At 41.1% G+C, this 27,763-nt stretch overlaps 1 protein-coding gene across 1 annotated transcript in view; it reads right to left on the bottom strand.

Annotated features, from left to right (window-relative positions):
- The window catches only part of RNF150 (ring finger protein 150), a 214,447-nt gene that overhangs the window by 34,020 nt on the left and 152,664 nt on the right, over window positions 1-27,763 (bottom strand). Inside the window, exons 5-6 of the mRNA XM_032805294.2 lie at window positions 17,099-17,195; window positions 7,351-7,564 (exon numbers count right to left, since the gene is read on the bottom strand). Coding sequence (XP_032661185.1) covers window positions 7,351-7,564; window positions 17,099-17,195 — 311 coding nt within the window. The remainder of the gene's footprint in view (window positions 1-7,350; window positions 7,565-17,098; window positions 17,196-27,763) is intronic.

The raw sequence follows: 27,763 nt of genomic DNA on the forward strand, positions 1-27,763 counted from the left end.
GTAATTTTCAGTACCTGCTAATTGTCTAGTTTTGCATCACTTTGGAGTTTTAACAAGGCATTAACACACACCGTATCTAAGGCACTTGGGACCCAATCCTCTCATTTTTTGAGAAAGTAGATCCCATGAGCATTCCATCTCCAGGATACCAGTTTGGTGTTTCAATGCTTTCACCGTTAGCTTGTGCAGTTGTCACATGCTTTTCTCCCCTCACATTACTCCTCAGAACAAACTACTAACCACACAGAAGAATGGCCAAGTGATTACAAGACATCAGTAGATAAGATTCTTATAATATATTCTTTTTCAGCAGCCAGTTAAGGGTGTATCTTCCACACAGACATTTAAAAATACACAGCTCAAAATCATTACAGAGTTTTTATTTTAATAAAAGTAACTACCCAACTAGTGTGAAAGTGTCCTGACAATCTACATCTTTGGAGTTTATCCCCAAAACAACAAAACCCAGGAAAATAAATGTACTGCCATACCTATCTGAAAGACTTCACAATTGAACTCAGGGTGAAATTGGTCAGCTGATACTTTTTTGGTGAAAAATGCTGATTTGGTGACACTAAAACATTTTGAGAATTTGTGTTGGTTTCACCAAACTGTTCTGTGTAAAACAAACAAAAAAAAATCCCAGAAGTTGGAATGTTTCATTTTGACATTTTCGAAATCGAATACTTCAAGTTTTTGGTTTGAAATAACTTTTCATTGAGAAATTTCCTTTAATTCTATCAAAACCCTTTAAAATGGTTAAATTTGAATGAAATGTTTTGTTGAGAAGGAACTGTTTTGTTTGACTTGCAGCAAATTTTCTTCTACTTTTTTTGGAATTGCCAATGAACCAGAAAACACATTATTCACATAGCTCAGCTTCACCGCTTCAGGTCCACATAAAATCTGTGGACCTCCCAGGTTACCCAGCTGTCTTCAGTTCTGAGCACAGTGGTTACTCTAACTCAGGACCCTCTCTCTTTCTGGAGTTGGCTTGGGAGTTTCCAGAGCTGGGACAAAGAGGAATTTAGTGGGCCCTTTGCAACATGCCAATCATTCTCTTAAACAGGTGGAGTCAGTACATACGTCCCTTTGGGGCTTGTAAAGCTTGAAGGCCAGAGCTATTTATAGGCTTGACCAAGAAATAAAATACCAACAGTCATGAAGTCTGAAAATGCACACGCATTAACTGTTACCAAAAATTGCAAACACCATGTGAACTGGGAAATGTCCATATGAACACAGATGAAACAAAAAAGTTCATGAATGCTTTATTTTTCTCCAAATGCCAAATTTCTAACAAATACTTATACATATATATATATACACACACACACACACACACACACACACACACACACACACACACACACACACACACACACACACACACACTCTCTCGCTGCTCTTTTCGTAAGAGAACTACAGTATTTTTAACCCAGATACACAATGCTGATTATGCCTGACCTGGCACAAGCATGGATGCGGGAAGGAGCCTTCTTTGGAAGAAGCTGACTTTGGGCACTCTATGTAAAAGCCAGGGATAACTGCAATTTCTATGCTTGTGGAAATGCAAGTATTCCATGCTCAGAGGAACAAATTGCTCCAAAGAGGGTAAGGAGGGGAGGAGAGATGGCCTTGAACGCTGTCTGCACTAACTCAAGGAGCTGGCAGTCTCCAGAAAGGGAAGCATGCTGCACCATTCAAAGGGACATTGTCATGTGTACACTCCCCATGTGCTCACCAAGGCAGAACCCTCCTACAGCTCCCTTGGGGGGCAGTTCATCTCAGCATCACCCGTTATTTGAGGCTGTGGCTAAATGCCACAATCTAGCCCCTGCTGTACCATTTACATTTGCATGGAATTGCTCCTGCTCTATGGTGCTATGACATTTCCAGATATGATAGCACTTATTGCAGAATAGCCCACTAATAATAAACAATGCAGTGTGACCATTACTACAGGTGAGGGAATGGGAAAAGAGTTTTGACACTTTGCAGACCTTAATATTAACAGGGTCACTGATTCTTGAAACAGAAAATCCATAGCTGAGCTGAACATAAAACTAAAGAAATTCTCTCTCTCTTTCTCTGTCTAATATTAAAATGCGATATCAGCTGATACATGCAGGGATTGAAAAAGGATACTCAAGGATTTAGCATACAAATCCTATTATTAACAACACCTAACAAACATTTCCTTGAAGATTGGGGCCCCACTGTGCTGGGTGTTGTAATGAGATTGGTTGAGCATATCTCCTGGTCCTTTACTTAGGGCTCTGAGCTACCGTGCAAAAAATCTCATCTTGATTTTTAATAAGGGGGTGGTAAAGGTAGATTCTACAATGAGTTCCATCTAGTCTTCATGGTCAGGAAAGCTACTAAGGGCCTTGAGGAAGAAATTCTCTATTCAGAAGAGGAGGAAAATGTCCCCTGACCACATTCACAAAAATAAAGTAATAGCACCGGCAAAACTGCATGGATGAAATCTTGGCCCCAATGAGGTCAATGGGAGTTTTGCCATTAACATCAATGGATACAGGATTTCATCCCACATATACAGTAACTATGAAAATGTCCTTCCTCCAGGCCCACTTTGGGAGGGTCCCTGCCTCTGGATCCTGTCAGGAAATAAAGAAATCCCCAACCAGTAACAGAAAGAAAAACCAACGCACTGTGGGATAAGCACAACAATCCACAGAAGCTACAACAGTGGCAGCAAGTGCAGGGTTTGGATGCAGTGTACTCTGTACACACTGCATGGCTGCAGCTCGCACACCTTCAATCATAAGAAGAAACCACGCAAATCTCCAGTGCAGACTCAGCCCAGGAGCACTCTTCTGTCATTAACAGAAGGGGGAGGGGGAGAGAATCAAATACCTCTGCAAAGATTCCTAGCAGCTGCCAGAGCCATTATTTGTAAAATCACAGACAAACCAAGCTCACATTGGGGTTGGACTGGGGGAAGAGGGGGAAAGCTCTATGGTTCTAGGTCTTTGACCACACTGGAACTATTCAATACAATTAGTGAATACAATTCCGACATAATTCTTGTTGTTTAAAGCCATATCTATAATATAGCTATAACCAAGTCAGTTAAACCGTGATTGTCCTCTGACCCCTTATAACTTGGTTTAAGTTGTAGTGTGTATTGGCTGTAACTGTCCCCCCTAATTGGGTTAACACTGTGTTTTGTTTGAGAACTCTAGGGCTTAATATCAGAGGGGCGGAACACTTGCAGCTCCCACTGAAGTCAACTGGAGTTGTGAGTTCTCACCACCTTTGAAACTCAGGCCCCTAACTCCCAAACCAACATGAAGGTGTTAGTTTACTGACAGCCCTTTGCAAAATGAACAGAGTCCAGTTGCTCAATACTTTTGTGAATCAGGCCATATGGATGCGTTCTTGAGATGATGTAAGCTTGAGCACCCAACTATGCCAAAAAATGTTCAAGCATTAAATGTAATCTTGAAAACAACAAAATCTAATAATCACGTATAACTAATAAATATTGCTGCCCAACCATTATTAACTGAAAAACCAAGCACCAAATCAGAATATCACGGATGAGATTGTGTGCTAAGTTCAGGACATACACATTCAGCCCAGGGCACTGAAGCTGGCTGAGGTAGCTTTAAATTTCCAGTATGCCTCCCTGATTCTGGTTGTTCTGAGGGTTGATGCAACTGCTCGATGCACTTAAAAGCTGCTTAAGTTACCACAGCCAACAGCTGCAGCACCATCCAGAATCTCCACAGTGCTACAGGCAGTTATCCTATCAATGCAGGTGTTTATGAAGGGGAGATTTCCCCCTGCCCAGTTCAGGGCCTAGTCTGGTTCTTTTCAAAAGTCACAGCAGCACTTCCTTCCAGTGCCTTGCAACCAGCCCCGGGCTCTGGACCAGGAGAGAGAATCTCTCCCCTTAGCTTTGTTTTCTGGCTTTGCCATTTTCAGTAGGATTCTCTGATTGAGATACATTACCTCTGCTGCTATTAGAATGACGGAAAGCAACATCAGTTATCCTGTGCTGGTTTTCTTGTTAAATGAAGGATAAGGAACTGACTCCCTAATATGAGAACCACAGAGTCTAAATAGGGTGGATGAGTGAGTACTAGAGACCCAAAGCACACTTCCATGCTGCTTTAGTCAGTTGAAGAGTTCCTTTTTGTTCCCCCAGTTCCACCAGTGGCGGAGATCCAGTGTAGCTGCCCTGACATCAGTTCCCTCCAAATCCTTGCAGGATACTTACTGAGAGCAAGATGGGAGGAAAAGGGGAGAGGCTGGCGCACTGCTACACTCCCTGGCTGCTGTAATGGTCCCTTAGCAGCTGTCATAGTTAAATGCAAAGTAGAGTAGCTGTGAAAATGCTCTATTGTGTTGAGGGCCAACAAATGTAACATATCCCTGTGTCGAGTCCTGTGCCTGATCTGCGTATCTAGCCCACTGTTTGTTGTACAACCAAGTATGTCAGTGAGGTAGACCAACAGAACAGAACTGAAGAAATTCTGCACTCCTCTCAAATGGGTATCTTACAACCTATATTATTATTTTATAATAAAATGAACAGTGGGGGTAATTCAATTACATACAATGATATACATCTGGAGTAACTACCAGCTTGAGTGGTGTTACTCTGGTCTGAAACCAGCAAAACAGAGACCAGAATACTGCTTAATATCCTTAGTAAAAAATTTGTACCATCAAATAAAAATCTTAATTTCACAGTGAAACCAATCATGAAAAGCACAACATTTAACAGGGGCATTGTCAAGATACAAAGGAACAAAATTTTACTAATAAAATTTTACTAACTTAAAACTAACCACTCATCTAAAATATCTCTTATTGATTAAAACTGATCAGCCCAACAAAACAAGGCCTGAGCAAGTCTTATCACACCAGCTCTTGGGCTGGCACCATGTATGTGGGAGTCTGTGTATGCACATAACATTGACACTGCTCTCCTGCTGGTTCCATGATTTTGATCATGCAAAGAACCAAAACTAAGGTGAGTCCTTTTCTTTCAGAAAAACTAGGACTTCTTCTCCAGAAAGAAGGAAAGTTGTCATTTTAAATCCCTTACTGGATCACAGGAATGGAGCCAACAGAGACCTGAAGACCAGGATGGTATGAAAGGCCACAGTGAGACCATTTTTCTCCTCCACCTTGAATATTGCACCACTTCCCCTAAATCCTCTGTTTCCTTGCTGTGATGCTGTGCTCAGGTGGAAATGACTAACCACTCACTCCATGAAGTAATAGAAGTCAGCACTTAGGAGATCAGAAAGTTAGTTTCATTGGCATTCCACTGCTGGGAGAAGTTGACACAACAGAGCAGTGTAGCTGACTCAAACAGGGTAGTAATAAGAGAGAGAATTAAAGGAAGTAAGACAACAAAAAGGAAGAGGAATCTCTGGGAAGGCCATTTAGGAACAGTCCTCTCCATGCTCATCTTGTCTTGTCTCTCTCCCTTCATGTTGTTACTTTCCTTTCTTTTTCACTTACAAGAAAGTTCAACCACCATATCCCACGGGGGTAGCATATAGCAATGTTAAGTAAACATAGTTAAATATCCAGAACTTCTTAGGACCTAGGCAAGTTTCACATCCAAACCAATGTTTTGCCGCATTATTCTATCCCACATCGAGTACACACACAAGTGTTACTTTTCTGTTCATATGCCCAACAACATGCATGTACATGCGTCAGTCATGTATATACAAAATTTCCAGTTGTCTGTTATTTTTGCCTACAAGTGACATTTGCACACTGAGACAGCCCTCATTTTGGAGAGCTGACAATCATTTTCTTAAACTGTCAGAGGAAGATTTTGAACACAAAATGTTACTTCTAGGGACAGGGTAGGGATGACATTTTGGGATTGTCAGCATGAACGGTGTCCATTAAGTAGTACAAAAAGGACCAACACTCCTTTTGAAAAACTAAGAATAGTTTTCAAGAAATAAAAAGTAAAGCTTCCAGTGATGTAAAGACGACAATGAAAAATCACAAAAGGAATCAAAATATACTTTTTTTCTTGATTTCAAGGAAGTGTCTACAGTAGTTTTACCTTTTATTTTGTAAAAATATACATCAAGGAACAACATATGTAGGCCATATTTATCGGATTGGGACTCTCTTCTGAGAAGCAGTGACTCTGAAAAAGATTTAGGAGTTTTGGTGGATAATCAGATGAACATAAAGTCCCAGTGTGATGTTATGGCCAAAAGAGCTTATGCATCCAAGGCTCACATTAACAGGGGAACCTTGAGTAGGAGTAGAGAGGTTATTTTAGCTCTGTTCTTTGCATAAGTGTGACTGCTGCTGCATCATTCAAGAAGAATATTGAAAAATTGAAGTGGATTCAGAGAAGATGAGAATGATTAAAGGATTAGAAAACATGAATTAGAAAATAGTGACAGACACATGGAGCACAATCTATTTAGCTAAACAAAGAGAAGGCTAGGGAATAACTTAATTGCAGTCTGCATGCACCTACTTGGGGAATAAATATTAAAAATGGGCTCTCCAATCTAACATAGAAAAGTATAATATCTTTAAAAGGCTGGAAGCTGAAGCTAGACAAAGTTAGAATGGAAATAAGGCGTAGATTTTGTAACAGTGAGGCAATTAACCATTTGAACAATTTACCAAGGGTTGTGGTAAATTTTCCATCTCTGACAATTTTAGTATCAAGATTGGATGCTTTTCTAAAACAATGTGCTCCAGCAATTATTTTGGGGAAGTTCTCTGGACTGCTTTATACAGGAGGTTAGACTAGATGATCACAATGGTCTCTTTTGGCCTTGGAATCTGTTAATCTATTTTATATTATTGAAGAGTGAAACTCTGCATGTATAACAATAAATAGTACATCAAAGAAAGGCAGACCAGGGGATAAGGACTAGCCAAACTCAGCAGACAAGGGCATCCAACAAATGAATTTAACAAAGGAGCTGGGTTATAGGTGGAGATTATCAAGGAAGGCCTTGGTAAAAGGATTCACTGTCAAACAACATGCGAAGACGTCTATAACTGTAGTCTACTTTGTGTTAATAGAAAGGGCCTCTTTCTACGTAGTCTAGATTATTCTTCCATGTGTTTCATTTTGCTATTCTATCAGATTAAATCCATTCATTTGCACGCTGGGTTCAGAGTATCTGTGATACAGTAATACTCCATGATAATTCAAAGGTGCCATTTTAAGCCACGTTACTTATCCTCTAGATTTCAGTGAAATTTGTAGTAGTAAAAACAATATTCCAAGCTCCACACATCTATACATTTCTCTGTGATTCAGGTTTCTGTATACTACTTTCAGGGCAAACTTTGCCAGAAGGAGAAACTTACTACTTGTTGTGAAGTTACCCTCCCCCACAACCTGGGGAAGAGGATCTGCATCCTGGATGACTTGTAGTACTCCCACAGTCCGGACAGGAGGATCCAGAGCTTCAGAGCTTTCATTCACGGTTATATCACTAGCTCCTGTAATCTGATTAGTTGGTGGTCCTCTTATGGAAGCTTCAAAATCTGGAGGTATATCATCTATGCAATCCGCATTTGGCTAATGGAAACAAAAAGAAAAGTCTTTGAGTTTTTATTCTACAGAGAAAATATTAAGGACTATAGTTACAAGAAAGAAGCTGGGTAAAATTTTCAAAATCTCTTAAATGATTTAGGGAACTAAGTACCATTCACCTTCATTGAAACATTGACTTCTAAGTGCCTAAATCACTTAAAAATGGGACTCAGGCTTCTGAAAATTTTAGCCACCTTGCTTCAGGAGCTAACTCTCCCTTCAAATATTTGTTTGGCTCCTAGTGTTCTAGTTGGAATTATGCATATATAACATATGAGCAGAAATGGACTTCGTAACTTTAAACATAAGCAAAAAAGCCTTAGTGTTTTTATTTTCATATTAACATAACATAAGAACAGCCATACTGGGTCAGACCAAAGGTCCATCTAGCCCAGTATCCTGTCTACTGACAGTGGCCAATGCCAGGTGCCCTAGAGGGAATGAACAGAACACATAATCATCAAGTGATCCATCCCGTCGCCCGTTCCCAGCTTCTGGCAAACAGAGGCTAGGAACACCATCCCTGTCCATCCTCGCTAATATCCATAGACGGACCTATCCTCCATGAATTTATCTAGTTCTTTTTTGAGCCCTGTTATAATTTTGGCCTTCACAATATCCTCTGTCAAGGAGTTCACAGGCTGACTGTGCATTGTGTGAAAAAATACTTCCTTTGTTTGTTTTAAATCTGTTGCCTATTAATTTCATTTTGTAACCCCCAGTTCTTGTGTTATGAGAAGTAGTAAACAACACTTCCTTATTTACTTTCTCCACATGAGTCATGATTTTATAAACCTCTATCATTTCCCCCCTTAGTTGTCTCTTTTCCAAGCTGAAAAGTGCCGGTAGTCTTAATCTCTCCTTATGTGGCAACTGTTCCATAACCTTAATAATTTTTGTTGCCTTTTTCTGAATCTTTTCCAATTCCTATACATCTTTTTTGAGATGGGGTGACCACATCTGCATGCAGTGTTCAAGGTGTGCACATACCATGGATTTATATAGAGGTACTATGGTATATTCTGTTTTTATTATCGATCCCTTTCTTAATGATTCCCAACATTCTGTTCACTTTTTTGACAGCCACTGCACATTGAGTGGATGTTTTTATTCTCTAAAAACAATGACTCCAAGATTGCTTTCTTGAGTGGTAACAGCAAATTTAGATCCTATCATTTTATATGTCTAGTTGGGATTGTTTTCCAGTGTGCATCACTTTGCATTTATCAACACTGAATTTCATCTGCCATTCTATTGTCCAGTCACTCAGTTCTGAGAGATCCTTTTGTAGTTCTTCACAGTCTGCCTGGGACTTAACTATCTGGAGTAGTTTTGTATCATCTGCAATTTGCCACCTTGCTATTTACCTCTTTTTCCAGATTATTTATGAATATGTTGAATAGGACTGGGCCCTGTACAGACCCCTGGGGGACACCACTATTTACCTCTCTCCATTCTGAAAACTGACCATTTATTTCTACCCTTTGTTTCCTATATTTTAATCAGTCTTAAAGGAAATAACTGGTCTAGATTTTCTTCCTGAATTTATACATAAGTGGTTCTAGTTAGTTAATTTAATTTTTTTCCTTTCACCCACTCCTTTAGGGCCCCATCCTGCAATCACTTACTATTATGTCTTCTGCTTATTACTGATGCCTCACTGATTTAAATGGGACTACAATAAATAGTGCAATATCGGGCCCTTAAATGGTAATATCCAATAAATACATAGTTTATTTGCTTTCTACATACCTCGATCTTCTTAATAGTATTTGTAGGAAGATTATCTTGCAGTATGCAGAGGAAATGTTTATTATGAAAAAGTCTTGCCCAGAAAAATGATGTTTGCTTCCTCACAGAAAAACAAGATGCTTGGGGGAGCATGTCATGGAGTAAATGAGCCCATATATTGATATGATCTGCCTGAGGTAGGCACACTGCTGAGTCAGATTATGAACATCAACACAGGCACTAACTGCAGGGAATTTTGTACCTTTTAAGCCTTAAAATATACATATTATAGAGCTGATATCAGAGACTTAAGTGAAGGCAGGGAACTGATAAGAACTGCATGTGTGCATATTTGTATGAGGGGTGGAAAAGGGGTGTATATAGCTATTGTTAAGAGAAGGAAAAATGTTTTCAATATTAAAAGATTTACATTTTGCCTATACTGTACTTCATTTCTTATAGCTGAAAATAATGAGAAAGAATAAAGAATTCATTGTAATGGGAATTTCAGGAGTCTTCCCTGTATTGTGGTCCCAGAGAAACCAAATGAATTTAAAAACAAAAACAAAGGCAAAATGACTGTGTAGCTCAAAATTAAAACTCATGCCTATAAATGTACACACCGCAAATTCAGGGCTACTGGAAAAGTGATTCAGATGCATTTAAAGCAAATGGTTACAGAGCTTGTGTGTTTTGGTGCCAAGACCTCTGTTAATATCCTCTAGACAGCAACTCACTGGTCAAGCCAAGATGACCAAATTGCAGTAGAATTTACTGATCTTTCAAATATTTCTGTATTGGTTTATTTCCTGAATGTCAGACTGACTATCAGACTGATTATTTCTGGAGAGTTCCCCTCTGAACACTAATGGCAATTGTGTGAGTAAATTCCCTTTGCTGTACATGAGAATGCAGACTCCCCTAAGCCTTTCAGCAAAGGTGTCAGGTCTGCTCTCTCCATAGCAGGGAGAGGTTGAGCTTGCACAGCCACTTCAGAAATAACGCCTTAAGGTTAGGCCATAAACTAAAAAAAAAAAGGACAATTCAAAGATTAGGATATTGCATGCAAGGTGTTCAACAGCACCTATAAGCATAAAGGGGCATATTCAGATAGAACTGCAGATACACAAGTATCCTGTTAGTCCTAAAAAAGTTAGCAGACACTATAGGGCAGATTTTCAAATGTATTTAGGAGCCTAATCTGCTTAGGCACTTTTGAAAATTCCACTGAGCATCTGCATCTATAGTCGTCTAAATACTTTTGAAAATCTGATTCTGATCTAGCAAAGCATTTAAACATTGTTAACTTCACGTATCTGAGTAGTCCCACTGAAAATGAGACAGCTCATGTTTTTAAAGCTAAACCTGTGCACAAGTGATTTACTCAATCAGTCCTGTTTCACCCTTTCCTGTGAATTTCCTGTCTTTTGTTGTTTCATGCCAGCATAATGGACTTAAAAAAAAGCGCAGATTTTAACAAACTCAGAGAGCTGACAGGTGAAGTCCCATGATTAGAAAATCTAAGGGAAAATAGTTCATGAAACCTGGCAGTTTCTCAAAACGACACTATTAAAAGCACAGCAACAAGCTACTCTGATGCAAAAGAAAAATAAGAGTAGCAGTAAAAAGCCAATATGGCTCAATCAGGAGCTCTTTCATGGCCTGAAATAATTCAAAAAAAGTAACCTACAAAAAGTGGAAACATGGATAAATTGCTAATAGCGAAGAACAGCACAAGCACATAGGGACAAAATCAGAAAGGCTGAGGCACAAAATGTGTTACTTCTAGTAAGGGTTATAAAAGGCAATAAGAAGAATGTCTATAAATACATTAGGAAAAAGAAAAAGATGGAGTGTATAGGTCCACTACTTAGTGGGAAGGAGAGCTAATAAAAGATGACATCAAGCAGGCTGTAGCGTTTAATGCCTATTTTGCTTCAGTCTTCATTAAAAAGATTAATTGTGACCAGATGCTTTACACAATTAATATTAATTAGGGGAAAAGAACACAAGCCAGAATAGGGAAAGAGCAGGCTAACGAATATCTAGATAAGTTAGATATATTCAAGCCAGCAGGCTCTGACGAAATTCACTCTTAAGGTACTTAAAAGCTAGCTGCAGCAAACTCAGAACCTTTAACAATTATCTTGGAGAACTCATGGAGGATGGGTGAGGTTCTAGAGGACTGGAGAAGGGCAAACACAGTACCTATCTTTAAAAAGAGGAACAAAAAGGACCCAGGGAATTATAAACCCGTCAGCTGAACTTTGATACCTGCAAAGATACTGGAACAAGTTATTAAACAATCAATCTGTATTGCCCATTAATGGACAATAGAGTAATAACAGCAACACAGATTTGTCAAGAACAAGGGGGAAACAGTAGATGTGATACATCATGATTTTAGTAAGGCTTTTCATAAAGTCCCATGTGACATTCTCATAAGCAAACCAGGGAAACATGGTGTAGATGAAATTTTTATAAAGTGGGTGCATAACTGGCTGAAAGATCATACTCAAGAGTAGTTATCAATAGTTTGCTGTCAAACTGGGAAGATGTATCTAGTGTGGTCCCACAGGGTCTGTCCTAGATCCAAAATTATTCAACATTTTCCATTAATGATTTTTATAATGGAGTGGAGACTAGGCTTATAAAATCTGTAGATGATGCTAAGGTGGGAGGGTTTGCAAGCTTTTTGGAGAGTAGGATAATAATTCAAAATGACTGTGACAAATTGGAGAATTGGTCTGATATCAACAAGATGAAATTCAATAAAGACAAATGTAAAGTTCTTCACTTAGAAGAAAAAGTCAAATGTACAAATACAAAATGGGGAATAACTGGCGAGGCTGTAGTACTGTACTGCTGAGGAAGATCTGGAGGTTGTAGTGGATCACAAATTGAACATGAGCCAACGTGAAACAGTTGCAAAATAAATAAATAAATAAATAAATAAATAAATAAAATGAGAGAGCTAATATTCTGGGGCATATTAACAGGTTTCATATATATAACACAGGAGGTAATTGTTCAGCTGACACTAGTGAGGCCTCAGCTGGAGTATTGTGTCCAGTTTTGGGCACCACGTTTTAGGAAAATGTGGACAAACTGGAGACAGTCCAGAGGAGACTACAGTAATGAACACCCAACTTAGGAGGAAAGGTTAAAAAATGGAGCATTTTAGTCTTGAGAAAAGACGACTTTGAAGACTGTCAGGACCCCTGTAATATGTTAAAGGCTGTTATAACGAAGATGGTGACCAATTGCTCTCCATGTCCCCTGAAGAAAGGACAAGACGGAATTGGCTTAATCTGCAGGAAGAAAGATTTAGGTTAGATATTAGGAAAAGCTTCCTAACTATAAGGATAATTAAGTATTGGAATAGGCTTCTAAGGGAGGTTGTGAAATTTGTGTTAGTGGAGGTTTTTAAAAACAGGTTAGACAAACACCTGCCAAGCATCGTCCAGGCATACTTGGTCCTGCCTCAGCGGAAGGGGCCGGACTAGATCACTTCGAGGCTCTTTCCAGCTCTAAATTTTTATGATTCTATGTTACAAACTTAATATTATTTTTAAATGGTTAATAATAAAAGAACATGTTAATTTAAACAATCCTCAGATGATTTTGTGTTCACAGACTAAAAGTATAGAACGCAGTCAGACAATAAAAAACCCAAACCAGTTTGGGGGCTTTAGAGTTGGGGAAGAGACTAAATAATAGTTGGCATGAAGACATAGTGCATCTGCAAGCATAAAACATTCTAAGCAACTTTGAGCAAAGAAAAGGCTTTATCCTGCAAAGACATGAGTCCCACTGAACTGGGAGTATTCATGTGTGTAAAGCTATGCGTATGTTTACTTACAGGACGGGGGACAAAAATTGCTGGGCACAAACATCAACATTTTTTTCCATTAGATTTCTTTTCAAACAGTTGTTGGAAGCCTTTGAAAGTTCATTTTAAAATCAAATTTGGTTTTGAGGCTTATACAACAATCTTATAACCACTAAAAGCAAATGTTTAAATGTCCCCCCCGCCCTAGTTATCCATTCGCTCTTCTCGTCCCTTTTGTTTGCAGTTTTTGCTAGAATGAGCTTTTATGACCAATTTTTAAACCCTTAAAAATAGGAGATAATGGAAAGCCTGACAAAATATTAACTAAAGTGGCACAAATGCCATGGTTCAATTTAATTGATCCCTTTTTACATGCAGGTTTAATTTCATTTTACTTGGAAAAAGACTAAACAGTAGGCTCATCCTAACGATATCAAATATTGCTTTTTTAAAATTACTATTTATACCTTTTACTGTCAGAGTGACACAAACATATTTTGATAAATTTTGTTATTTACCCAGTATATTAGTTTCTCTAGTTCTCTGTATATACGTGCTTTTAGGGCCTGATTCTAAAAATGGGAGTCTTTCCACTGACTTGAATGGCCTTTCCATCAGGTTCTTAATGAAAGGCTGCAACTCAACCAATCTAGTAAAAAAAGTGCAGTTGTTTGCATGTTCAGACCACGTTTCTAGAGAAGGAGTGAGAACTGAAGGGAGATTATTTTACTTGATATGATCATTCCAACAACAATGTAGCTCTTTGAAATTGAAAGAAAAAAAGTTTTCCCTTTAGACACCAAGATCAGAAGAAGCTAAGCTTTGTGGGCTCATTTCACCATTAGTGTGCCAGTGGAAGGCCTGAGGCCAGACATTTGCTTCTGTAAATGGCGGCAGAATTCATTCAGTGCCTTCAGGGGACCAGGCTGCCTCAACAGATAGGAGATACATCTTAATGGGAGCTTCTGGGCACTCACCACTTTTGAAAATCAGCCTAGTTATTTACATGTCTAAATAGGCTTTAGTTCTAGGCAGCCATTTTAAAAAATCTTGACTATAAAGTAAACTCTGAAGAAATTGCCAAATTGGCATGCACTGACTTGAAAATTTAGATCTAGTTCTTTTACAATATCAATTACAAACTATTATACATTCCTCCTAAAATGGAAATGTAATGCAACATTCATACTCATACAATCCAACTTTTTAATGTACTCCACTAAAGTAAGCATACAGCTGGCATGAAGACATTCTATATTATAAATGGAGCCAGTAGCACTGTCTATAAACCAAGGTTTCCCAACACTTTCCTTTATAAGACTGTTTTCAATTGCTTATAACTTTGCCAAACTGCAACCATTTGAGCTGAAGTTTTCCAAAACAGGTGCTTGCCTCGCACTGGTTATTTATTTATTTATTTAAAAGGAGCGGTGGGGGGTAGTTTCAGTTACAACTGTTCAGCAAGAATTGAGAATGAGGTTAGGGAGGGAAAATATGTTTTGCCCATGTTAACAAAATTCGTACAACTGCTTCATTGAGAAGGTGTAGTGGCTTTATGCTTTGGAGCAGGACTTGAAATTGGGAAGGAGGGTGACCTTTATGTCACAGATTGTGCTTTTTCCAGTCGCTGTGAAATTCCACTCAAATTTTGCCAAGTTTGAGCCTCTGAAAATATCATTTCACGCATGCTCAGTAGAGACCTGTTAAGAGTTTGGCAGCTACATTCTCTGAAGATTCCATCAGTATTAAGTGTGCTCCAGCTCAGCGGACACAGGAGCTGAGCAGCACTTTCCTGCAATTGTTCCCCCTGGCAGCTAAGGTCTGCTGCGGCATAGGAAGCCATAACAGAGGAGGGATACTTTCTCTCCTGTGCAGGGCCAGCGGTCGCCTAGGGCGCCAGGATTTGGGAGGGTGGCATTTTGCGGCCCTCAGCGGCAATTTGGCGGCGGGGGGTCCTTCCGCACTCCGTGTCTTCGGCAGCAATTCTGCGGCGGGTCCTTCACTCGCTCCAGGACCCGCCGCTGAAGTGGCCCGAAGACCAGGAGCATGGAAGGACCCCCCCGCCGCCCAATTGCTGCCGACCAGGAGCGCGGAAGAACCCCCACCTAAGGCGCCAAAAACTCTGGCGCCGCTCCTGCACTCTTTTTATGCTTCCCGTCCTGGAGCACAGGCAACAAGGAGGAATCATCCTGACTTGAATGCAGAGGGGTGAAAAGCAGTGGGAGGGGAGGAGAAGTTGGGGAGGGGTGATAGGATTATGGCAGACAGGGACAGGAATTTAAGGGGAAACGGGATAAAGGGGCTGGATCTTGGGGGGCAGGGAGTTAAGAATAAGGGAGCAGAGGGGACAGAGACAAGCTAAGGGCAAAAGAGCACACGCCCCTCCAGAACCTGGAACTGAACGCAGGAGTTCGGAGTGGTTTCTTTGCTGTCAGCAATAGCTGTGAAACCCACTGGGAAAGTGTGTGTCTCATCCTCCTCTAATGGCTGGCCTGCATGCAGCATAGCAGCCTACTACTGCTGCAAGTTACTTGCAGATCTGCGGTAGGGGTGGATCTTAAGGTCCTAACCCTGGTGATGACCCACGTGGAGGTCAGTGGAAAAAATAGTATGTGATGATGGATTTAAACACAGTATTGTAATGCATACTAGGGGTCTGAATGAAGGTTGAACATGCAGCCTTAACACTGACATTTCCTAATTTCTAAGTGTTTGACTTTGCAACTTTAACAATCTTTCATTGTAGTTTTTTCCGTATGTAACACACACACACACACACACACACACACTCAAGAAGCCTAATTATAATATATCATTAGAATTATATTATTTGCTTCTTTTTGACTTTATAATTGTACTAAGTTAATGGACACACTAAGTTAATGGACACATGATTATTTTATTATTGCGCTATTTCCTAGAATAATAATTTCAGCACTTGTATCTGTTTCTTTTTTCATTTCAGTAATTTGTTTGGATTATGTGTCCTCACGTCATTTCACTGCTGCTCTTGGGGGTAACTACATTAGTTGTTCTCATTTGTATATACGTTGGCTTTTGTCTCATTTGTCTTGTGTAGCGCTCAGGTATGTAATGCTGGCATGCTGCTGCCTCAGCTTGGGGACAGTGTATTTACAGCAGCTGTTGGCATACCAATCACCACTGGTTCAGTGTTGAACTTGACAGTCAGGAGATACTTTTTCACATAGCATAAACCTTGATTAATTTCTTGGTTCAGAAGACACTGAACTGTGAGATACCTGTAATTTAGGGAAATTCATTGCTTGCAGAACATGTACTAAGTATATTTGACAATACAATGCAAAGAGTTAATTGGCAAGTTTTGGCAGGTTTCTAAACAGATCTGAATTTACCAAGTGACTAACAATCTAGCATTTTCTTATACTGCAATCACATGAATCTCATATGTTTAATCATTTGGGGAAAATGCTATGTTTCATAACTAGAATTATGAGCGCAAGGCCTGCTGACATGCAAGGATGCTTTAAGAGAGGGGATGGAATCCGACAGAAAAGTCATTGCCTTTTGCCATCAGAATCAGCGACAAACTGCCTTAGAATGATACATCGGGAGAGTTTTTATTTGTACACCCTTTGTTTTGAGGCAACAAGGAGGAATGTAGTTAAAAAAAATCCATCCCTGATGTAAAAGAATAAATAGAAAAGGTTTGTATGTGAATGTACAACCCTGCCACAATTACTTTAAAAATATCTAATCCCTCAACAAACCAGCCAAGCAACACAGACACACACATATACACCCTCCCAGCCAAAGCAGAGAAAAATAGACAGATGTCTGCTTGTGTTCCTGTTAATAAATCAGTGTGCCCTGGTGATGAATGTGGGATGAGAATCTAAATAGCAAACAGATGGGCATGTATACGGGATGGAGGTGTTCTCACTCTGCTTGACTAGCCTGTTCCATGACATGCTTACCGGAATCCCTAGAGCTTTTAGAATGTTCATTTTACACATAGGGCAGGTGCGATGGTCTAGCAGCCACGGGTCTACGCAAGATTTATGAAAAAGATGCCTGCAATAAAAAGTAAGATATTTTAATTCAAATCCATCCCAGTGTAGCTTAGAGCTGTTCAGTCATTCCCAAGCGTGGCTTCTGAAAGCAGTAAAATCGGGAGTTTTGAAAGTGTTGTTTTCTGGTATATATAAGGATTATAAAAGTGCATAGACAGGAGTATAAAATCACCGTACTAAATCTTATTCGCATAAGCACACCGTTTCCTGCCTGTTAGAGTTCACTGACAAGGGGCAGAAAGTGAGACGTACAAGATTAGACCCCAACAATCAGAAAGCCAAATGTATGTGTAGCAGCAAAGCCAACGTTCTTAAAATGCAACAGACCGCCAGCTGTAACACAGATAAATGAAACTCAGCTTTTGGCAAAAGGTCAGATCATGCATATATCTATTGTTGGTTCCATAACATAAAGCTGATCCCACCACAGTTATCCAGAACTTTTAAGAACTGTAACATGAAGCCATTTTGCAACTGTTGTTATTTTGTAGGATCATGACAGAGTGTGGGCAGAAACCTCCCCCCCTCCCCCGCTTTATTTTTTTTTTGGAGAGAGAGAGGGTGGCCTTTTGGGTGAGGCTCCCCCCACCTATTTTCCTGCCCCTCAAAAGCCACCCATGAGAATGACCGTCTCTAGACAAACATTTCTCCCTTTGGAACTGGTTGATACTACCCCTTCAGCCTATGAGAAGCGATCATTAGCAAGATAGTGAAGGCATTCTGCCTACATATTTATCCAGTTATGGGAAATACAATTTCTTAGCCACATGTGTCAGTTGTCTAAAGTTGCTTGAAGAAACTGGAGGTTGCATACTCAAAAACATTTAATTTATGCACCTCATTCATTCTTGTGAGGATGTTCTGTTATGTTGCATTTGACAGAATAAGTACCTCAGCAGACTCAGAGTACAGAGAAAAGTCCTGCAGTTCTCCAGAGTGAAGAATTTAAGACATGCTGGGAGAGGAAATTCAGAGAATTTCTCACGGGGGCTCAGTTAAGAGACAGGGAAGTTGTTTGCTGTCTTTGTGCCTCAGCTGGAGTGTCTCTACAGAAAACAGCTCCCAATTTCTTTTAATCACTGTAGTATATGGAGAATTATGGCCAGATTTTTTTTAGTTATTTGTGAGTACTTCAACTAAGGAGAGGGGATATACCCAGGTCCACCCAGAGGATTCAGGGGCCAGGGCAAAGCAATTTCAGGGGCCTCTTCCATAAAAAAAAGTTGCAATACTATAGAATACTATATTCTCATAGGGGCCTGGGACAAATTGCCCCACCTGCACCCCCCTCTGGGTGCCCCTGGATATACCCAGATGCATAGACTGCTGTGAGGAAGAGCATTCTGGAAGCCTGACTGCAGCTGAATGGAGTATTGTTGGCACAGTAAGTTGGTCTCCAGTGAGACACTGGAGCAGAGATTTCCTCTCCTCTATCCCATGGATTTTTGTGAAAGCTTGTGTTTTTTCATTATTCATCTATAGATTTTTAGTAGAATAATTGTTGGTTTGTTTCCTGTTAATAAACAGTCAATTTTGCAACATCTCGGACTTTTAATTCATTTAGCCAAGTATAAGATTCATTGACATATATCACATACATGTTTGTTGTCTCCTTGAACATGCCCTGTGGCTCTATCTCCTCTGTAACATTTTGTAAGTACACCTTTGGCCCAGCTACACTGTTTCTGAAAAACAGGTACAAAGTTTTCTCATGTAACCATAGCCTCAGCACCTAAATCTTTGTGTAGGAGCCTGAAAATACACTCACCCACCTACAAGTATGATTGATATATAAAAGACCTAAGCAAAAATCAGAGGAGGGCACTTTTATTCTGAAATAAGAGTGTCCATACTCAGATCTGCATCAAAATATCAAAAGCTGTGAATTAAACATATTTTGGTTATTTCAATGCAAATTTATGTATAGAGCAGTCAGTCCTAAATAACTTTTCTCTAGCATGTAACAGATGTGCAGCACTGTGTGTGTCACATTTCAGCTGAACATTTACAGTTGAGGTATTTATAAAAAAAAGCCCTGCCAACTAGAGTGTTGATGAGTCTTTTACTGTATGTAGGTCTATATTTCCCTGTGCTTTGACTAGCCCTTCCCCCATTTGCATTTCCTCTATACGAATGCATACAAAGCCACCAACTAACAGTAGGGCATGTCTACAATCTGTCTTAATGCTAGGTACTGAGCTCGTAGATCAATAGTATACATTCTCTCTCCATAGCAGATGTTATCTCTGTGAGAAATGCACAATCACCTTACGTACCCAAATAGTTATGTTTAGATATTTAAGAGCACTGCATACGGAGAATAATTTTGCTTTGCTATTCCATCCCAATATTTAAAAAACAGCATCCCATACAAAAGATATATCCATCCTTCCAGTTAGTCAGAAGAGTCAGAGGTACATTCTCATGAATGTTCATTTTTAACATCTGTTCCGTTGAACTGTCTTTCTAAGCGGCATCATCCCATTCACTAGCTGGATTTAACACTCAACAGTATTAAATATACAAATCTAAAAATGTCTGAAATTTCATCAGACCTTATTACTCATGCCACTTGGCTCCCTTTCCTACTACTTCTACAGGAAACTGATTGCTTGGGAGTAAGAGTTACAAGGAAATTACAGTATTCCATTTTAAACCGACACTGACTTTGCACAGCTGTGGCACAGAAAATCTGTTCTTGGAATCTGAAACTAGTCTAATTATATCACTTGGCTGTAATACCAAAGTTTGTCAGACCTCATCCGATACTGTATGTCAACATGATTAATGTAAATGAAGCATCATGATACTTAAAGTTAAAACCACCGCTTTACTAAGGTTACCAGGGTTCACAACTCCACATCCAAAACAACATTTACCTTGTTGGGTAAAGAACACAATGCATCAAATTTCCATCTCTGCACTATATTAACCTCCTTCCTTCCCCTTCTCCCAAGAGATATGTATTCAGCATATCATCACCAGACAAACATTGAGTAAGCAAGAGATATACAGATTACATATAATCCCTAAGTAGCTAGTTTGTGAAACACTGACTAAGAAATATTTTACATTTAAAACGTGTAAATAAAATACCTTGAATGTGTTGATTTATGCAGAATACTGAACTGAAAGTCAATGTCGTACTTTTCAGCTATTTGAAGAAACAATTTCAAATATTCTTATAGTGTTTTTTTTTGTTTGTTTTTTTTAATAGTGTGTCCATGCTGATAGGCTAGTATATGTTCAACTGCCAACATTTAATGTTGATTTGGGCCAAAATAATCAGTGCAAGCTTTCAAAAAGCTCAGGTATTAGCTATGCTCTTGAAAAATGGACAAAAAAAATCTGTTTCTGATCAAGAACATATAACCCGAGTGATGTGTAAAATCAGATCAAGTCATTCAGGCATAGATGAGAAAGGCCCCCTTTGTCTTCAAGTTCAAGCTTTGCAAGCCTTAATCAGGCTGCAGATCACATTGCAACATTTCATAGTGTTTGTTAGTCAGATAGCGTGCGCAATTTTCATGCTTTACAGCCATTTACTTCAAGTTTGGCTGTTCCTAAAAATCAATTGGTTTGGAAGAAAAATATTCTAAAAGGAATGCTATCAATGTTGAGAGATTTAAATCCATAACCATGACAGGTTAAGTCTCCTTGCACTTAAAATTAAAACGATAATACACTGTTAATATATTTTAAAGTTTTGATTTAGTATGTCTGAGTTAGTTTGAAGGATCTTTTTTATAAAATAGAAAACCACAGAAGAACGAATGCCAAAATTAGATAATCTAAGGACTAAAATTACTTGTTTGTGAGTATGCACATATTTTGCAGGGGCATGTGATAAATCTATTTTTGTCAATTTGGATTTGAAGGTCTGTTTTATTTCCTGTTATTTATATAGCACCATAACATGCATGGTGTTTTGTAAGAATTAACCAGGAATCCCTGCTCTGAAGCATTTACAATGTAAGTTAAGACAAGAACAGCAAGACAAGATGACAGAGTGGGGCAGGAGGACAACACCACAATCATGCAGTCACTTGGGGAAAAGATGTAGATATCTTTAGGATTAAAAAAAGTCATCCACACTTCAGTTTATATACCTCCGTGGGGAACTGAGTTTTTAAAAGGGATTGAAAGAAGGAAAAAGTGAAGGTGCTGTGAGGGAGTTCACAAGAAAGGGGGGCAGTGAGAAGGAAGGCACAAAGATGGTCTTAGAAGGAGGATATGAAGACTGAAGTGTGAAGAGAAGTTTGAGCTAAGAGAAGAGGACAGGTGGGGGCAAAGGAGACGAGCAGACAGAAGTAGATTGTAGATGGCCTCAGTATAAGAACATACTGCTTGAATTTGATTATAGAAGCAAAAGAAGCTAGTAAGAAGATTTTAAGAGGGGCTCAGAGTTACAGCATCTAGCAAGGTGCTTTTTTATTTTTTGAAGAAGTCTGGATAGGAGGAGGAGGTGGTATGCAGACATGCAGGAGGCAGTCAAAGGCCAAGAAGAAGTGTCGAGAGTTGTAGTAACGAGACATAGTGGAGGAGTACAGTTGCTTTTCAAGGAAGACTGCTATACTGAATAAAGAGGATGGACCTGTAGTGCAGTAAATCTGAATGGTCTCTGAATTTTTTTCCCCTCCAGAGCCATTCATCGGCCCTGGAATCAGTACAGAAAAATTGAATACAGGAAAGAAGCCGAACATCAAAAAGGGTGGGCACGGAGAAGTGATGGAGATGATAGTCTCCTATGAGGAAACAAACACAAGGAAAGGAAGGAGGGGTTGGAGAACACCAGTGAAGTCAGAGTTGTTAACAGATTGGATATTAGGGAAGGAATGTGGTATCGGAAGGGGTACCAGAGCATGGTACAGACAAGGTTGAGAGAATGACCCTGACAATGAGTTTGGAAGGTGACGCAGAACAGGAGGATGAATGGAGAGGCTAGTAAGAGGAAGACAAAGCTAGCAATATCAGCAGTCTAGGAAGAGAAAACAAGACAGATGAGGGGTTGTAGAGTAAGGATTTGAAGATAGAGATGACAGAGGAAGGTGAAAGCGAAAGTGGGAGGAGGACAAGTGAAAACACTCTGGGAACACTGGAACATCGTTACATTCAACCTTGTGTCTATGTCCTAGAAACCACATTTAATTGTATTTGCTATTGTCAACTTTTAAAGCTGGGTATAAAACTAAGACTTATTTCTGTCAAGAGAAAAATTAGCACAAGATGCAGCATCAAAAGGCACACTACTTTATACCTCAACCTGATTATTTAAATTCTGAGCTTTTCAGAATGAAATTTAAAAACATAAGAGGATGCAGGAGCAGGAAAGAAAGCATACATGAAATTGATCTCCCCTCCAAACTAGCCAGAGGGGGATAAATGACCACAGGGTATCCCTTCATTGACTCTCTGCCACAGTTAAAAAGAATGTTTTGAGGAAATGACACAGAGAAAGGACCAGACGTGCTAATAAGAAGCTGTTTATGTGGCTTTGAAATTCATCCATGTCATAAACAGATAGTAGGAGTTAATAGAACAGAAGTACTTTATATCTCTTTTGACTGTAAAGGGTTGACCAGTTCAGTGAGCCTGGCTGTCACCTGACCAGAGAACCAATCAGGGGACAGGATACTTTCAAATCTTGAGGGAGGGAAGTTTTTGTGTGTGCTGTTAGAATTTAGTTGTTGTTTGCTCTGGGTCTGAGAGTGACCAGACGTGTAACCAGGTTTCTCTCCAATCTCTCCGATACAGGGTCTTATAAGTTTAAAATAGTAAGTACTAGGTAGATAAGGCGAGTTAGGCTTATGTTTGTTTTCTTTATTTGCAAATGTGCATTTGGCTGGAAGGAGTTCAAATTTGTATTTTGCTGAAAGGATTTTTAATTTGTACTTGTATACTTAGGCTGGGAGAGTATTCCCAGTTTCATAGCTAGAAAAAACCCTGTACCTAATCATCTTAAATTAAACAAGATAATTTTTTACTGTTTTTCTCTCCTTTTAATTAAGGCTTTTCTTGTTTAAGACCTGATTTTTCTTATTCTGTGACACCCCAGGGCACTGGGTCTGGATTCACCAGGACTTGGTGGTAGAAAGGAGGGAGGGGAGAAAAGGTTAATTTCTCTCTGTGTAGGATTACTGTCTCTTCTCAGGAGAGTATGGGAGGGGAGAGAGAAGGAGAGGAGGAAAGGTGAATTTTCTTCTCTGTTTTTGTGATTCAAGGAGTTTGAATCACAGTAATCTTCCAGGGTAACCCAGGGAGGGAAGCCTGGGAGACGCAACGTGGGGGAAAGAGTTTGACTTCCCTTGTGTTTTAAGATCCAGAGGGTCTGGGTCTTGGGGGTCCCCGGGCAAGGTTTTGGGGGGACCAGAGTGTACCAGGCACTGGAATTCCTGGTTGGTGGCAGCGCTACAGGTTCTAAGCTGGTAATTAAGCTTAGAGGAATTCATGCTGGTACCCCATCGTTTGGACGCTAAGGTTGTACCACGACAATCCACTACTGAAATACTGACTAGTGGATTTTCACTAAAAATTTTTGTATAGATAAGGACAACAGAACTCTTAAGTTTCAAAATAGCTACCAGCTGTATCTGGAAACTTCCTGATTTAGGGCTGGCTGTAGGAGAGCTGCTGATACACTTGCTTATTTAGATTTGTTCAATATATACATTAAAATATCTATCCACAGCTGTAAGCTTCTTTCACATATATTAAAAATGAAGTCATATTAGTACAAACAAAAAATAAACTCAATAGCATCCTCAAAACCAGGAAGGAAAACAAAAATGATCCTAATCCCAAATACTAGGCCTTGGCGCACAGCCCAGAACTTGACACAAAATCTCTCCCCAAAAGCCTGGGAAAGGAGATGGGCTTTGCAGTGTGTCTAAAAGTCAGATTTGGGTAATTTTGGATCAATGGTGAAGGGAATTCTAAAATTCAGGGCCCCATGAAGAACATCCTGCCAGCAGTTCCTCCTTTTTTCAACTAAGGAGGCTTTTGACTGGGTGCCACCACTGATCAAAGCTGTGGCAATATTGTGTGGAGAGGGAGAGGCTGTTTCTCAAATATGCTGACCCTACGGCATACGTGGCTTTACAGGTCAAAGGAAACATCAACCTTCACCTGCACACCAACAGGCAACCAGTTTAGATCACCAAGCACTGATATCGTGATGATACTGATGTTTAGACAACTGAGAAATTGGAAGTATCAATAAGGTTTGGTGAGAATCCAACATCTTCCCTGAACTGCAGGCTGCTATGCCAATGCCCTACATATACAAGGTATATACAGTATGCATACACTGGGATGACAAAGAACGAAATATGTATTTGTAGGTGTCTTCCTTTTGCTAATCATGAGTGCAAAGAGTGCTTTTCCATCTTAAGAGTATAAAGTTTCCCTATTAACTTGAAACTGATAAAAAATTATCTTCAATATTCTTTATTTCCTCTCAGCTGCCCAGTGCATCCTATCTTTTTGGTGTTTCTTTATAGACTGTAAACTCTGAGTGGCAGGAACTGTCTTTATTTTTGTTTCTTGTATAGCATTTGGCAAACTGTTGGCATTTAACCAACAATAATAGTAATAATAATTAACATCAGCACCTATAGTGGTGTACAAAAACTAACAAATCTGTAAAACGTTACTCATCACAACTTGTGCAGTAGGGAAGATAGTTTCACTAAAGTAGCTACTTGGGAGGGAACCCCTGAGCTCTCATAATTCAACAGTGCCAAAGTTCAAAATGTGCACTTTACAAGACAGATCTGTTGCTAACCTTTAGCTTGAGCCATTTCCAAGTAACCTTTTAAGTCAGCCAAGAGCTGAACATCACCTGATAACTATGTGTTTCCGCTTCTGTAGGCCTTATTTAATAGATTTAAACAATTTTATTAAAGTAAATGTTTGAAATGAAATATATACAGGTTGAGAGGGAAGGTACTATATATCTGGGGTCAGGCTTGGATTATGGGGGGTTACAGATACCGTCTGCAAGGCTGAAAAGATACATACATATCGCATAACAGACATAGACCCAGATTGGGGTGCAAGGGTTTTTAAAGTGTCAGTGAATAAGTGGGCTCGGGTTCGCCACCCATGAAATGAATAAGAAGTCCAAGTCAGTATCGGTGGAGTGGATAGGTACATGGGTGGGGTGCATCCCTTGGTCCCTCAGGGAAGGAAGTGGGTTATTTCCCTGTTCGGCTATCTCAATTACTCAGTGTGGTATTGGCGGTGTCCGGTGATGTGTTCGGTATAAATATCTCTGGACCACCTGATGGTGTCAGACACCATGAGCTGTCTCATGAGCCAGGCGTAGCGTCGACTGACCCCACATGCGCTCAGAACAGGCTCGTTGCGGGGGTTCCATGAGCCCAGGGCTCTCATGATCAGGGCATGTGCCTGGACTTCGTAGCCCTAGGCTCTCAGGGTCTCAGCCAGCGAGGCATACTTCGACTCCTTCCGCGCTCGGGCCTCATGGAAGGCAGGGGACCGGTTTTCGAAAGGCACCATGACGTCTATCAGGAGGACCTTCTTCTTTTCTGCGTCCATCACGACGATGTCGGGTCGCAGTTGGCTGTCTGTCCCAGGGATGGCGGAGTCGACGGTGATCTTCCCCAGGGACGGTGGGATGGCTTTCACTAGTCGGTTCTGGATGGCGTTGTGGAGGTGCCACCAGGCACCGGAGTGCTGCTTGCATCCACACAGGGTGTGTGGCAGGGTCTTGTTCACATAGCTGCACTTCCTGCAGTGCTTGTCCCGACTGCCGTGGCAGATGGCTCCGTTGAGGGGAACGCAGTTGAGTCGGGCCCTGCGCACGAACCGCCAGTCGGCGAACATGATGAAGCTGCCCCCAGGGAGGAAGTGGTTACTGGCGTCCCACTTGCTGGACACCTCGAACACTTTGCCCTGGTCCGGCTTCCGCTTGAGGTTCTCGGCATAGTGGTAGCGGATGGCGTCTTTCAGGGACCTTTCTAGCATAGCTCTGGCGGTCGTGGTGATGGTGTGGTCTGGGGTCTTTACGCATGGCACCAGTATTCCCAGCTCCCGGTGTTCCTTGCACTACTTCTAGCAGCAGCCAATCCTCTTACCCAGGCATCTTGAGGCGTTGCGGGCGCGGCACCAGAGAGAGGATAGGTCTCCCCCATCTCTCCCTAACTCACCTCAGCGGGTCTCTGGAAGCTAAGTGGCAATGTCCCGCTCGGAGGGGGCCCTGGCGATGCATTTCCTGACCACACCCTGTACGGACTCCTGTGCGATACTCCTCACTGTTGGGTCTGGGCACGTCAGGAGGCGGAAGGCATGGGTCATCACGGCCACATCGCACTGGTCACCCATCCGAGGTACGTTGGCACCACCCTGTCTGTGGGAAATGTAGATGATGTCCGTGCACACCCTCTGGGGAAGGTAGAGCCATTGTCCAGGGGCACCTTGGCCATGGCCTATCCCCGAGGACAAAGGAGATGAGGGGGATCAGGAAGGTGTTGAGGGCATTGATCTTTTGCCAGGGGGCAAGCAGGGAGGAGTCGATTTGAGCCATGTCTCGCAGGATCTCTGCAATGTCTTCAGGGGTCTGCCGGACGTGGACTCCTGTGGGTGTGCCGAGGTGTTGGTATATCTCTCCCTCTTCTTGGGAGGTTATGGACTCTCCCTGGATAAGGAACTGCGAAGGCTGGACCAGCTCCCAGATGCCACCGTCGACGTGGAGGGTCAAAGCGCAGGCCCATCCACTCGGTGGCTTGGCTGGTGACGTTGAGCATTTGCTGGAGGCTTTCCGAGCTGTCGGCGACCAGGGCCAGATCGTCCGCGTAGACCAGAATGCTGATTTTCTTGCCATGCAGGTCGAAGCCGGTCAGGCTGTTGGAGATGGCTCAGATGAACGGTTCCATGGACAGGTTGAAAATGATGGGACTGAGGGAGCATCCTTGTTTCACGCCACGGCAGATGGGGATGGCGTCCGTCTCTCCGTCCGTGGCACGGATGGTGGTGGTGAAGTCCTTGTAGAGGTCCTGGAGGATCTGGATGAAGGTAGCCGGCATCCCAAACTCTCCCAGGGTGGCAAAGATGTGGTGGTAGGGTATGGACCTGAAGGTGTTGGTCAGGTCGAGCCATGCTATGACGCACTGCCTCTTGGACCTCCTGGATGGCCATCTGAAGGAGGAAGTTATGCTCTTAGCATCCCCTCGGAGGACATGAAGTCCTTCTGGACTGAACTGATGGCGCCCCCGCAAACTGACCACTCCGTGATCCTTGCTGTGAGGCAGCTGGTGTACAGCTTGTAGATGGTGAAGCAGAGGAAGATGGGCCTCCAGTTGCTGGGGTCGTCTCGGTCCCCCTTTTTGTGAATGAGGATCATCATGGACTTTTTCCAGGAGCAAGGAACGCGATGGAACTGCTTGCATTTGGTGAAGATGGCAGCAAGCACCAAGCAGCCGGGGTTTCGCTTCCTCAGCAGGTGGTAGCGGATGCCATCTTTTCCAGGGGTGGTGTTTTTAGAACTTGTCAGCCTCACCTGCACCTCCTGGGGGGAGAAATCTCGCTCCAGATCTTCAGTGAGGTCGA

Source organism: Chelonoidis abingdonii, chromosome 5 (assembly GCF_003597395.2).
Source record: "Chelonoidis abingdonii isolate Lonesome George chromosome 5, CheloAbing_2.0, whole genome shotgun sequence".
Classification (NCBI taxonomy): domain Eukaryota; kingdom Metazoa; phylum Chordata; order Testudines; family Testudinidae; genus Chelonoidis; species Chelonoidis abingdonii.